Source organism: Gordionus sp. m RMFG-2023, chromosome 1 (genome assembly GCF_954871325.1).
Source record: "Gordionus sp. m RMFG-2023 chromosome 1, tfGorSpeb1-WG-v2, whole genome shotgun sequence".
Taxonomy (NCBI): domain Eukaryota; kingdom Metazoa; phylum Nematomorpha; class Gordioida; order Chordodea; family Parachordodidae; genus Gordionus; species Gordionus sp. m RMFG-2023.
The window spans coordinates 22,529,247-22,543,362 of NC_088775.1; the positions used below are offsets into that span (position 1 = coordinate 22,529,247).

The following is a 14,116-nucleotide window of genomic DNA, read 5'->3' on the forward strand; positions in this document are numbered from 1 at the left end:
ATTTTATATTTAGAAGTTACTGGTAAACTAAAACCATTGGAATTTTGAAATTAATAAAGACTATGATATTTTAGATTTTAGAATTATCATTAATTGATCACTAGAAATAATTATGACAAAGAAAAAGTAACATAAATTGCGAAAGTTAATATTAAACTAATAATTTGCTAAGATATAATAATTAAAAAATTCGGTGAATAAGATTAGAATATAACTTTATTGTTAGGAAATAGTTGATTGAAGATTTACGTTTAACTTTTATTTTAAGGGCTGCGAGAGATAAAACAGCCTTAAGGATTAATGTGAATATAGTATATTAGGTTGTAGATTAACCAAAAATCTTCATAAAGAGAAACGGCTTTCGTCATTAGAAAATTTATACCGCAATCGAGCTCAATTATAGATCGGATTTTTATTTTTTTGAATCATAAATAATATTTGAGATCAATTATGCAACATTATTCTAATAATAACAGAAAGAAAAACATGCTTTAGAAATATACATATCAGTTTTTAACAACGGTTGTGCAAAAAATTATAATGATTAGAGTTCATAAGTTCTTCAAAGACGTGGGGTGAAAACCATAGTGATTAGAGTTAAAGGGTTGTTCATAAACGTTAGTATGAAAACTTTTATGATAAGATGTCATTGATTTCTCAACAACGTATGTATGAAAAGAGATTTATATATTTCAGCAGTTTTTTTTAAAGACTTGAGTGTCAAAGAGTACATGAGGAAATAAATACACAATGATGATTTTTTTAAAAGATAGATTTTGATATATATTTTAGAATAGGATTTTTAGATATAAATTTAGTATAGACATGGCTGAAAAGAAGATGAGGATCAATAGCTAAAGGATGAGTACAAGTAAATTTTTCAATGAAAATATGGGTCTAGGCTTCATTAAGGGGAGAGGGGTGATAGAATTTGATATATTTTTATAATTTATTATATATATTTTTGTTACGTATTATAAATGTAAGATTTAGTATAATTTACGCCATTTATTAAAGGCAGAATTAGATTAGAGGAGATAAATGTAGACATTAGGATGAAGTTGGTATATTTATATATTTTATTAGTATAATTGTATTAGATAGTTTATATTTGAGAATAAATATAAAGAGTGATAAAATATTTCAGAAGTTATTTAAATAGATTATTTTAGGTAGAAGTAGATTAGATGTGATTACCCGATATCTCAGCAAGGGCAAACTGTCGTAGAAGACCCGGAAGTCTAAAAGATAGATACGATTACAAGAATTAGAGGCAACAACCAATCAATTACAAGAGAATGATAGGAAACAAGCTACGATAAATTGTAAAAAAGATTAAGACAGACTAGCAAAAAACAAGAGAGGAAAAGAAACTGGATGTCATCGATAATCGTTCATCAATCGTGGATAGTAGAAAACAGGCGTGTATCAAGTTCGTCAGTGGCCTATAAAAAGCTGATCGTTTCACAGGGTGACAAGCGACAGAAGATAGAATCCAAAAATTTCAAGCGACAATCGGATACAAACGGTCGTTCGAAACTAAGAATACTAGACAAGAGTCAGCCTTCGTTAGAACTTAGAAGACAGCAAAGATTAAGAAGAATAAGTCGAGATCGAAAGAAGATAGATCATTCGCAGAATGTTGGGTCTAATTTAAGTAGGGAGGTGTTGTAAATGTTAGATTTAATTTGTATAAAGAATTCTTTTGGATTTTGTTGTACTTTATATTTAATTTGCATAAAGAATTCTTTTGGATTTATTATTTTATTATTATAACGCGTGATAAAAATATTATATTTGAATAGTTATGAATATTAGTTATAAGAAGATTGAAAAGAGTATAAAAAGGCCAATTTTTACCATACAAAAAGATCTTTTTTTATAATTATTAACTTTTTGTATTTTATTTTTTAATTTTATTTTTTATTAATCTTTTTTATTATTTTTACTTTTATAAATTTGTTAATTTGATAATGTTATAATTTTGAATAAAGAGATAAATTGATTTCGTGATTCCTAATTATTATTAATTTCTTTTTTATATATATATATTTCTTTTTATATTTAGGTTTTGATTTCCAATGTCAAATTCACATTGTGACAAAGAGTAGTTCATAAATTTAAAATATGTATAGAACAGATACGTTACAAAAATATAATACCCATAATAAATTTAAAAAATCATAAATATATTCCCGTTAGATGACGTAATAAACTAAAAATTTAGTTTTTGGGGAGCATAATTTTTTATTTTGGATTAATTTATTTGGTACAAGCTATATAACCATAAAATGGAAAAAATTTTAAGTTTCCATCATTATTTTTTGAGTTATGATTAGGGATGTAAATTTCCCGGGAAACTATATTTCGGGGAAATTTGGGGAAAAAACGGGAAATAATGGAAAAATAGGAAAATAACGGGAAACTATCTTTTTTATAATACTTTACAGGTCAATATTGATTTTTTTTATGTTTTATTGAAAATATATAGATTATAAACATTATAATTAAACAAATGTAAATTATTTTCAACTAATTTGCAATTACTTTACATGTTTTATTTGAAATATTATATATAGACTAAATAATATTTAAACAATTAATTTTGAATAGTTAATTATCTTCGTTTGAAGTTGAAAATGATTCCAGATCAGAGCTTGAAATTCTGGAATCCAGCAATTTGTTTTTTCTGAAATTTCCTTTCCCATAAAATGTAGATTGGCTCTTATATAAACTAATTTGCGAACTTTGTCATTTTATCTATTTCTAGATTTAGAATGAATATTTCCAAAGGAGGACCATATTCTTTCGGATGCTGCACTTGTTGGTGGTAGTGATAAAATTTGTATGGCTAGGGTCGATATATATTGATTGCAACATAGACCTAATAAAATATTGAATAACACAATTTTAATATTAGAAAAAGAGTTAAGTTATTGTTTACAGAAATATAAAAGTATTTAACCTTTCCACCAACTCACTGGATCTATAAATGATGCGCCTTGCCAAAGACTTGCTATATTAAAAATCTTCCCTTGCACGAAATTTGGATAGGTTTCCTATTACTCTTGCAATATCTAAATCTAGATATCCATAAAATCGGTTAATAATATCCAACCCCTTTGCAACTTCATTGTCTCTTAAATTAAATCCACAAAACCTTGGGTCAAATATATGAGCAGCATAATGAATGTCCCGACAACAAAAATTTTTTCGGCTTTTGATAAACTGCTCTATTTCTAAAATCTCGCTCTGCGACAATATATTTGATATTGTTTTATAAGCGTTAAATGTCTCCCTGATATGAATAAACGCTTGAGGGACATCAGATAAATTGGCTTTATCTCCTTCCACTATCTCTATTTGCGTAAATATGACTTTAATAAAATTATATAGTTGCATTAGATCATTTAAAAACCTAAGTCTCTTATCTCGATCAGTAAATATATCAAGAATAGCCATTTCCTGTAAAATATCTTTATTTTTTAACAAGCTATTTATCATCAAAACTATGCCTGCCCAACGAGTTGGGCTAGGCAACTTTAGGGAAACAATTTTATTATTATTTCATAGGAGTTGTTTTTCTTTTAACGTTGATAAAAGAATTTTGTTAGATTTTAAATATTTTATGATATTTTTAGCTTCCTTTACAAGTAGATTTAATCCATGAGCGGCACATCCAATGCATTCAATAGTTGGGTATTTCAGTTTTACAAGGGCCCATGCTTTTTTCATATTGCTTGCATTGTCAGTTATTATGGTGTTGATTTTCAAAATTCCTACTTCTTCAATTACTTTAATAATTTCGTTTGATATATATTCACCTGTGTGCATGTTAGATCCTGTGTGAATCGATTTATAAAAAATGGGACAGGGGGTTGCTAGAATAAAGTTGATAATGGATTCCCCTTTTATATTTGTCCATCCATCACTAATAAGTAGTGTTGTTAAAAGGCTCGTTTTGAGCCGATTTTTAAAAACGGCTAACTCAATATTTTAACCAGAAAAATATTGCTTAAGCCTCAAGATTTCGAAAATGTATGTCTAGACATTTGTTCCTTCTATGAGCAAAATCTTCAGGCTTGGGTAATATTTTTCTGGATGAGGTATTGAGTTAGCCGTTTTTAAAAATCGGCTCAAAACGAGCCGTTTAACAACACTACTAATTAGAGTCAAATTTTTACTTTTGCTTAATTTTTCATTGACTATATGTTCAATCCTCTTAAACTCACTGTCTAAGATGACTGTAAATACATTAATTAATACTAAAAATTTTCAACTAAATTTAAAAACTGTGAAATAAATTACTATAAATATTCTCTATTAACATAACTTAAAATTTCATATATTATTTATAAATTTCATTGGTATTTATTTATAATATAAATATACTTTTCAGACTAGCTATTTAATTTTAACAAGTATCTTAAAATTTTGCAAATGTAAATAGGGAAATTGACATAATTCAAAAACAAAACACAATTATAATTTATGATATGAACCACGAGGAAAAAATGATTTTATAAAATCTAATAAAAATCGTATTTATTTTATCATAAGATCATTTTCAAAATTGGGAAACTGTTAATATTATAAAAATCATGTTGATTTAGGCAAAAAAGCCTATTATAAAAATTGGGGAAACTATAGGGGAAATTTCCCCTGTCTTACATCCCTGTTATGATGTCAATTCTCAGTTTAGTCAAAAATATTTAGATTTTTGGGATTTTAAAAATATTTAATTTTTTCTCAACTGCAATATATAAATTACTTTATCAAATGTTGGCAATATTTCAATATCCTATCATCATAATTCATTCTAGTTATTATAAAGATCTGATTTAAATTATCTCATCAACATATCACTGGAATTGTTGGATGAGAATATAAATTGAGAATCTTCAATAACTTTGGATATTTGCTTATTATTAGATAAAGGGCATATTTAAAATGTGTTTATCTATTGAAAATCTTATTTTTAATAATATTCAGAGTAAAGGAGACCGGCATAAAGTTTACTCCAGAACAAAATTATTTTATATTTGATGTGAGGATATATTTTTATATCTAGTTACTTACCTATCTTCATCTTTTGAAAAACTTTCCTTGTTTGACATTTTTTGTCAAGTAACCATTTTTAGCCCAAAAATTATAAAAATTACCCTCTAATTAATTTTGCTTTTATTAAAATGTATTGAGGCTCATAACTAAAAATTTGCATCTATGTCTAGTTATAAAATAAAATTTATCGGAAGTAGCTTAACTAGTAGTCACCTAATGACGATTTATACAATATATATAACCTTGAGGTAAAGTTATCATGAGGAAAAATGCTAAAATGTTCCACCTGTTTTAAGATGTAAAAAGAAAATTTAAATTAACGTCTACACCATATAAAAAGATGTCTTTGAGTGAAAATTATTTTTAAATGTTTTATCATATTTGGAATAAAATTTAGAGAATAGTCGTAAAGGGAAAGAATAATTGAAATGTACAATGTACCTAAAATGAGCACTCTAAAAATGTGCTATTGATATAATTTTTTACACTCCAGTATTGCATTGATTATTCTACAAAGTGATGAATAAATGCCAAAATTGCAATATTTTGTTCAATTAACCAATATAGTTATGTTCAATTTTATCTTAACTATTTAATAACCCTGATTCTTAGCTATTTTACCCTGGGTATGGGATAAAATGGCAAAATGGCACATTTCGCATAATTAATCACAACTCCTAAAGTTATAAGGAGAGACAAATTTTTCTATTTTGTAGATGAGGGATTTGGCTACATACAGTGGCGTAGACAAGGGGGGATTTTGGGGTTGAAACCCCCCTATCACCCATCAAAAAAAAAATTTTTCTTTTTTTTTAATTTTATTTAAAAAACTGTTTCAATTTAGAAATAAAATAAATAATATATACGATATTAAAATGAAATATATTTTTATGAACTAATAAAATATTAAATAACAATTAAATAAATATATATTTTAAAATTTAAAAAAAAATATAGAAAATCAATGTCCTCAAAAAGATATTTCATTATACTTAAAGTTTCAGTTTAAAAATGATAATGAAAAATTGTTGGCTGTGGAAAATATTTGGGCACCTGACAAATGCTATATATTTCCGTTATCTTTGGATTTAACATTTCAACATGGTGGCTTAACAAATATAAGTGGCTCGCTTATTCAGCTAATGAAAAGGGAGCTTTTTGTAAAGTGTGCGTCATTTTTTCACCAAGATATGCTGGACCCGGGTTACAAAAACTCAAAACATTGGTAAGTCAAGTATATACAAGATGGAAAGATGCTCTTGGAAATTTTAATTATCATCAACAAAATAAATATCATCTCAATTCTTGTGAGATATCTGACGCTTTAAAAGCCATCTCTATGAATCAAAAGATATCAATATCTAATGTATTGAATAAAAAAAAATTTGATATTGTTACAACCAACAGAGCCAGAATAATTATAATAATTGATGCAATCATTTGGCTAGGGAGGCAGGGCTTAGCATTAATATCTCATAGAGTATCAGCTGGCCCCTTAACACTTTCATCTTCTCATAATGAAGGGAAATTTAAGGAATTGCTGAAACTTTTATGCAACAATAATGATAATTATATAAAGCTTTTTGAAAGCTCGGCTAAAAATGCCACCTACCTTAGTCCATGCATTCAAAAAATTATATCCATATGCAATAAGTTTATATTGAAAGAAATTTCTACAAAAGTGTCACCATTTTCTAGTGTTCTGGCGGATGAGACATCGGATGTTGGTAACATAGAGCAATTATCCATAGCAATAAGTTTATTGATATGGAATCAGGTCATTATAAAATGAAGGAACTCTTTGTTCAATTTATTGATTTACATGACACTAAATCAGAGACGATAGCCAAAGAAATTTTAGCATCCCTTCAAGATCTAGATTTAAATTTAAATCTAACGAGAGGCCAGGAATATGATGGAGCTCCCTCAATGAGTGGACATGTTAAGGGAGTGCAGTCAAGAATTATAGAGCTTTATAGCACCGCTTTATATGTTCACTGCAGCTCACATTGCCTAAATTTGATGATATCCGAGGCATGTGAAATTCGAGACATCCGGAACAGTTTACGTAAATTTTTTTTAATTTAATTGGAATTTATTAGATTTTATTATGTATTATAGATATCTTTTTATAATTTAATATATTTTTCAAAATTTAGAAACAATATCGTCGGTTTGTGACTTTTTCACAACACCCAAAAAGAGACAGTTATTTATCCGAACATTTGATGATATTGATTCAAATAATCCAAAAAAAAAACTAAAACGATTTTGCCCAATTAGGTTTATCGAAAGACAACAATCAGTGAGACTCTTTATAGAATTATATGAAGTTATTTTTGCAGCACTCGAATCCTATGTATCCAGCAAAGAAAAGGATTCCTCAGATGCTGAAAATTTTTTACAGGCGATTACGAAGCCACAATTTTTAATATCAATTCAATGTGTATATTTTTTATTTAATTATACTTATGATTTTAGCAAAATACTTCAAAAAATTAATTTGGATTTAAGAGAGGTTATGAATAGGGCAAAGGATATTGTTGAAATATTAACAAATATCAGAGAAAATGTGGATGAAAAATTTCATGATATTTACAAGAAAGTAAAGTAGATCGCTAATTTGTTTGGGATTGAAATTTTTAAACCTAGAGTAGTTTCTAGACAGTCAAATCGCTTAAATATTGATGCCTCTTCGATTGAGGATTTTTATAAAATAAATATTTTTATTCCCCTTATTAACACATTTTTATTTCAATTAAAAGAAAGATTTATTAGTCATAATTTTATTTTAAAAAGTTTTTATTTTCTTCTGCCGGTTGAGTCTGAATTGTTGATTACACATGAAACGCGAGAGGATATTAAGAAAATCTCAGAGTTTTATTCTGATGATTTATCAGGATCGTATGATAAGTTACTTTGTGATGTCGAATTTTGGTATAAAAATCTCGACAGAATAGAGTACTCTTTGAGACCTAAAAATGCTTTGCAGGCTCTTTCCATGTGTAATTGCATTTTAGATTCCCTGCCAAATTTCAAAACATTACTTTTTATTTTAGCTACTTTACCGATTAGTACCTGCACCAATGAAAGGTCTTTTTCAACTTTGAAAAGGTTAAAAACCTATTTAAGTAATAGCACCGGTGAAAACCGTTTAAATGGATTAGCCCTTTTAAATATTTATAAGGAGATTATTCTAGATAAAAATTTGATTCTAGATGAATTAGCCAAATCTCAGAGAAAAGTAGACCTCTCTTTATAAATTCAAATCTATGATTATCATATTTTCTTAGTCATAAAATTTTTATATGCAAAACTTAATTATAGTGAATTCTTAGTCATAATATTTATGTATTTTTAATAAAAGTATTGCTTTTGCAATAAGAAATATTTATAGATTATTTTGTTTATTAAATTATATTTTTTAAAATACTGTACAAGAATTACTTATATTTTATTGAATATATTTTTTAAATATAGTTATTTACAATAAATTTTTAATATAATAATCTACATAAAAATTTCTATATTTTGAAATTTATTTTATTGTATATTATCATTAAAATAAACGCATAGTTAAATAAAGAGATTTTATTTATACTAAAGTATTTTAATAATAAATAAAATCTATATCTAAAATTTAAAAAAGAATTATTTTTAAAACTCAATCAGGTATATTGAGTGATCTTAAAAAATGTAAGGTTCGGGGAGCAAATTTTTTTCTTTCTAAACTATATGGATTAATTTACAATTGACTAAACATAGATTAAATTTTTAGAATAATGTTTTCAGTGTTCAGTCGCTTATTAATCATTAATTTAGCCAAAATTGTTACTAATATTTTTTTTATTCATGCTTGTTACTATAGTGATTAGACACTAATAAAGCACATAATATTGCTAATATTTAAAAGTAGAGTTTGAAGGCTTGGCCCTCCAAAAAAATTTTAACCCCCCCCCCCCCCCCATGGATAAATCCTGGCTACGCCACTGGCTACATATAATCTATAATTGCTCTGTTTTTTTATATTTAAAATTTTATGGCAAAAATGTAAAATACCAATTATTTTACCCCGGTCTCCACAACTTTGCAAAAATTTTAAATAAAGGATTTATTATATCAATTATAGTAATTTTCTATAATTACAATAAAGATTATACTTTTTGGAAGTAAGATGTTATTGATTTATTTATAACTGGTGTAATAAATTAGTAAAATATTATTTATAGATATTATATGTAAAAATAGAATAGAATAATCGAAAATTAATAAATAAAAATTTGATGTTTGAAATAAATTGAATTATAAATTAGTAGTCGTATTGTTTATAAATTAGTAGTCGGTATTACTACAAATGGCATATTAGTTGGTATTACTACAAATGGCGACGATAAATGGAGAAAATAATTCCTAAATGGAGATAATAATTCTTTAAATGGAGAAAATAATTCCATAAATGGAGATTCAAAAAAAATAGCGGATTTAGCAACGATTAAATTTGATAAATTCGAGTTGGACACTTCAATCCATAGATATTTTTCTCAATGGGAAGCCAGTTTTCGATTAAAAAACGTAAGCCCATCTGAATGTCAATATAAAGATATATTTTTAACATTTTTTGGCAATAAGAATATTGAGTTGGTGGACCGTTTTTGTTATCCTGATTCGATCGAAACTTTATCTTTTAAGGAAATTAAGCTAATATTTTTTAAACTATTTAAACTGACGTCAACAGCTTTTGCTTCTAGATTTGATTTCGTTAGATTACAGAGAACAACTGATACCATAACTGAATTTGCAGATAAAATTTGAACAATTGGCAAGCGTGGTCATTATCTTAATGATATTGACGAGCGTTTACGTGATCAGTTTATGGTTGGCATGGAAATACCGGGATTGGAAAGAGATCTTAGAGCTCTATATCCCGACGGTCTTGATAGAGATAATAATGTACTGACTTTTCAATTTATTCTTGATCTGGCATTAGCTTCTGAGCGAGCAGATAAAGAAATACAAATAAAAATATGCCTGTTGTTAATAAGATAAATGATAATAACAAAAGAAATGATAATTATAATAATTATATACAATCAATTAAAACGACGACTACATTTGATAAAGGCTATAATAAAGTCAAGTATAATAATAAATTTGATAAAGAGAATAATAAATACAAATATAATAATGATAAAGATTATAATAAACTTAAATGTTATAAATGTGGTTTTATTTATAACCGAGAAGTGAGATGTCCAGCTACAAATGTGGCATGTAAAAATGTAAAAAAATTGGTCATTTTGCAGTTTGCTGTAAATCAAAGAATTTAAATTATATAAGAGTATCATCAAGTGATTCTATTCATAATATTTGGAAGATTCAACAAAATCGAGAGAATCGAGCAAAACTAACTGCAGAGATAAATGGGTTAGATGTTGAATTTGATTTTGACACTGGTGCACAAGCGTCATTGATAGGAATTGATATATGGACAAGTATTGGGAGACCAAAAATTAGGCCAACCAGTCCATTGACTGCAATCATCCGTTAGACGTTAAGGGCGAGACCCAAGTCAATGTTAGGATTGGATCACAGACAAGGACTCTATCAGTGGTAATAATGAATACAACTGGGATGCCTCTTTTCGGATAACCATGGATTATAGCATTCAATTTAGAAATGCCTCGTCAGGTTATGATTAAACAAGTAGGCAATTTGGTCAACAATATTGAAAAAGAAAAATGTTGCATAACACTAGATTCTAGAATTCAAGATTTGATTAATAAACACCAAGAAATTTCGGAAGAGAATCAAGATTCTAAACATGCTTTGGATATTCGAAGTATTAATTTGGATGATATGCAATTGTCAGATAATATTCTACGAAAAGAGTCGATGCAATATTTAATATTAAAAAAAGTAGCAATACATATTCAGCAAAGTTGGCGAAACTTTGATCGTCATAAAGATAAAGAAATAGTTAATTTTTATAATCGACGGGAAGAGCTTTCTGTCGATCGTGATATTATAGAATGGAATGGGAGATTGGTTATTCCTAATAAATTAAGAAATGCAGTGTTAGGAATGATTCATCGGGGACATCCTGGGGAAAATGTAATGAAATCTAATTTAGATTGTATTGCTGGTGGCCCAGATGTGATGTTGATATAGAAAATTTTATCAAAATATGTTCTGGATTCCAGAAAAATAGACCATGGTTAGAAGTTGATCTAATGCAGAATACCTCTGCTGATGCTATGATAAAACGACTAAATAAATGGTTTGCTAGGCTTGGAATACCCAAGTACATTGTGTCAGTCAAAGGACCACAATTCTTATCTGGGCAATTCCGTAGGTATTGTGATTTAAATAACATACGTCATATACGTTCGGCACCCTATCATCCAAAAACTAATGGATTAGCTGAACGTACAGTACGAACTTTGAAAGGTCAGTATTATGCGACGAGAGGACACAGGTTTTAACAACCTACCGATTGGGAGAGCATAGCTCCACAGGGAGATCTCCTGCTAAAATTATGTTTGGGAGTAGGCCTAAAACGAATTATTTGATATTCGATTCGATTCGAAATTTCGAATCGAATATGAATAATGAGGAAAATTATTCGTATTATTCGAAATTATTTATATATAAATATTCATAATTATTCGCAAATATTTTATTTCAAGTAAAATAAAAAGAAGTAATTAAATTTTTCTAGTGGATATCATTTCGTTTTATTTTATTTCCTATTATCAAATATCAAATCATAACAAGTTATATTTGCTGAAAAAGTTTAATGGAAGAAAAGGAAAAGCTTCAAAGTAAAATATAATTATTTTATTTTGATTGTTTCTCTTTAATCATTTTTGATGTTATGAACAAGTCAAAACATTTTTATAGAGTGTGCCTCTTTCCCATATTCTCGAGCTCCTGGCAGATAAATAACTAAATTTTTTGACTAGTTCTTATTATTTGATTAGGAAAATCCTTTTCCCATTTAGTAACCTTATTTTTGGCAAATTTTAAAGACAATCTAATTCAGATAGTGCATTATAATATCTTCATCCTCTATTATATTGTCATAATCACCTCTAAAAATTATATTAATAATTAAATAAAGGAAATTTATGCTACTAAAGTATTTTTAATAAATAAAATCTATAATGAAATACTTTCTAAAATTTTGTTATATTTTATATGCAAAAATGACAATTAGTTTAGAGAATCCTTAAAAATGTCATCTTTAAACATCTGTAAAATTTTTTTTGCAAAATATTTTATAAGCTTTAGAAAAATTTTCGAATCGAATCGAATATTCGACGAATCGAAACGAATAATGATTTTATTATTCGTACGAATACGAATAGCGCAATTATTCGATTCGTTTTTTTGTAGGCCTATTTGGGAGGCAATTAAAAACAAGTCTGGATTGGATCCGACCAAATGCCGAACACGAAATAGTAAGGGCCAATGATAGACAAAGCCTTCATCATGATTTTCATTCAAAGGAAAGAGAATTTGAAATCTCACAACCTATATGGTTAAATAATGAAATACCAATGGTTGGAGAGAGGGAGTAATTAAAGAAAGAATAGGACTTTATTCTTATATTGTTGAATCTTCCGGGAAAACATTACGGAAGCATGCAGATCAGTTAAGAAATCGTTTAGTTATCCCAAATCATGAAAATTCTTTGGAAGTTACATAAATGGTTGTGCCAGTGAATGAAGCTAATACAAACACAAATACAAATACCACATTACGTTGTTCATCAAGAAACCGTATACATACAAAGAGGTTTACTGAAGAAATCTAACTTTAAAATGTTTGAAGGAAATGTATAGATATTATATATAAAAATAGAATAGAATATTCGAAAATTAATAAATAAAAATTTGATGTTTGAAATAAATTGAAATATAAATTAGTAGTCGTATTGTTTATAAATAGTAGTTAATATTACTACAACTGGGTCTAAACTTCATTTGGGATATTGTATTGAATATCTTTATTTAATACCAAATTATCATTATCTTTTTTGATGGCTCTCTTCCTTATTTTGGTTTTCAATTAATATGCTTACATACTTTAAATAAGGTCCTGTTATTTGGCATCTAGATTGAAATAAATATTAATATATACTTATTACATAATATTATGTTTCTTATCATTTTTCATGCCTAATATTTTGAGAGATAAGTTTTTATGCGTGACTTGCATTTATAAGTTTTATATATGTATTATTTATAAAATATAACAGTGTAAAATATTATTCTCCTAAAAAATGCCTCTATACTAGTAAAATGTGTAAATAGTGATAGAAACAATTGTATATTTATTTAAATATTAAAATTTATTCTTCTAAAAAAATATAGAAATTTATTATTAAAATTAATAATATATGTTAATCTCTATACTTTTAGGAAATTACCAAATAAAAACAATATAATACTTTACTTGTGAAATTGTAAAATATTAATTTAATGGTAAAAATAATTATTTCTAGTTTATTATTATTTATTAAATAACAGATCTGTTTAATTTAGATTTATCAATAAGATCAACGATAATCATGATCGTATCAATTGATTTAAAAAGGTTATAAATCAAGTCAAAAACTACCACCCCCCCCCATCCTTCAATATCTACCATAAAAATTAATACTTACCCCCCCCCCCCCCATTTGTCTCTATCCCCCCTCCCGGTTACGTAGACACTGCCACCAGTAGCATAAGAAAATCAGGACGCTTTTTATGTTTTTTTTAATTGAGTTCATATCCAAATTATTATTTGAAAATCATTTTATATAAGTTATAATTTTATTTTATTTTCTTATAATAATTTAAATTTTCATTCTAATTACATTTTTATTTTCTCAAAAAAAAGATGAATTACATTTTTTCTATGCTCCCTTTTTTAACAAAAACAATCTCTATATATATCTTTTTTTAAACAATAGAAATTGATATATCAAAAAACAATGTTAAGTGAATAAACAAATGTCACATTAAAATGATATATATAAAAAAAGTTAATAGAAAATTTTGACCGAAAG

The 14,116-nt window shown here is 26.9% G+C and overlaps 2 protein-coding genes across 2 annotated transcripts; both read left to right on the forward strand.

Annotated features, from left to right (window-relative positions):
* Window positions 1–6,121: 6,121 nt before the first annotated feature.
* LOC135923041 (zinc finger MYM-type protein 1-like) lies at window positions 6,122–10,107 on the forward strand. The gene is made up of 5 exons (XM_065457649.1): window positions 6,122–6,818; window positions 6,899–7,129; window positions 7,221–7,344; window positions 7,543–7,666; window positions 9,886–10,107. The coding sequence occupies exons 1-5, from the start codon at window positions 6,122–6,124 to the stop codon at window positions 10,105–10,107; spliced, it is 1,398 nt and encodes a 465-aa protein (XP_065313721.1).
* A 1,184-nt stretch (window positions 10,108–11,291) lies between these two features.
* On the forward strand, window positions 11,292–12,641 carry LOC135923052 (igE-binding protein-like). The gene is made up of 2 exons (XM_065457654.1): window positions 11,292–11,508; window positions 12,457–12,641. The coding sequence occupies exons 1-2, from the start codon at window positions 11,292–11,294 to the stop codon at window positions 12,639–12,641; spliced, it is 402 nt and encodes a 133-aa protein (XP_065313726.1).
* Window positions 12,642–14,116: the final 1,475 nt, after the last annotated feature.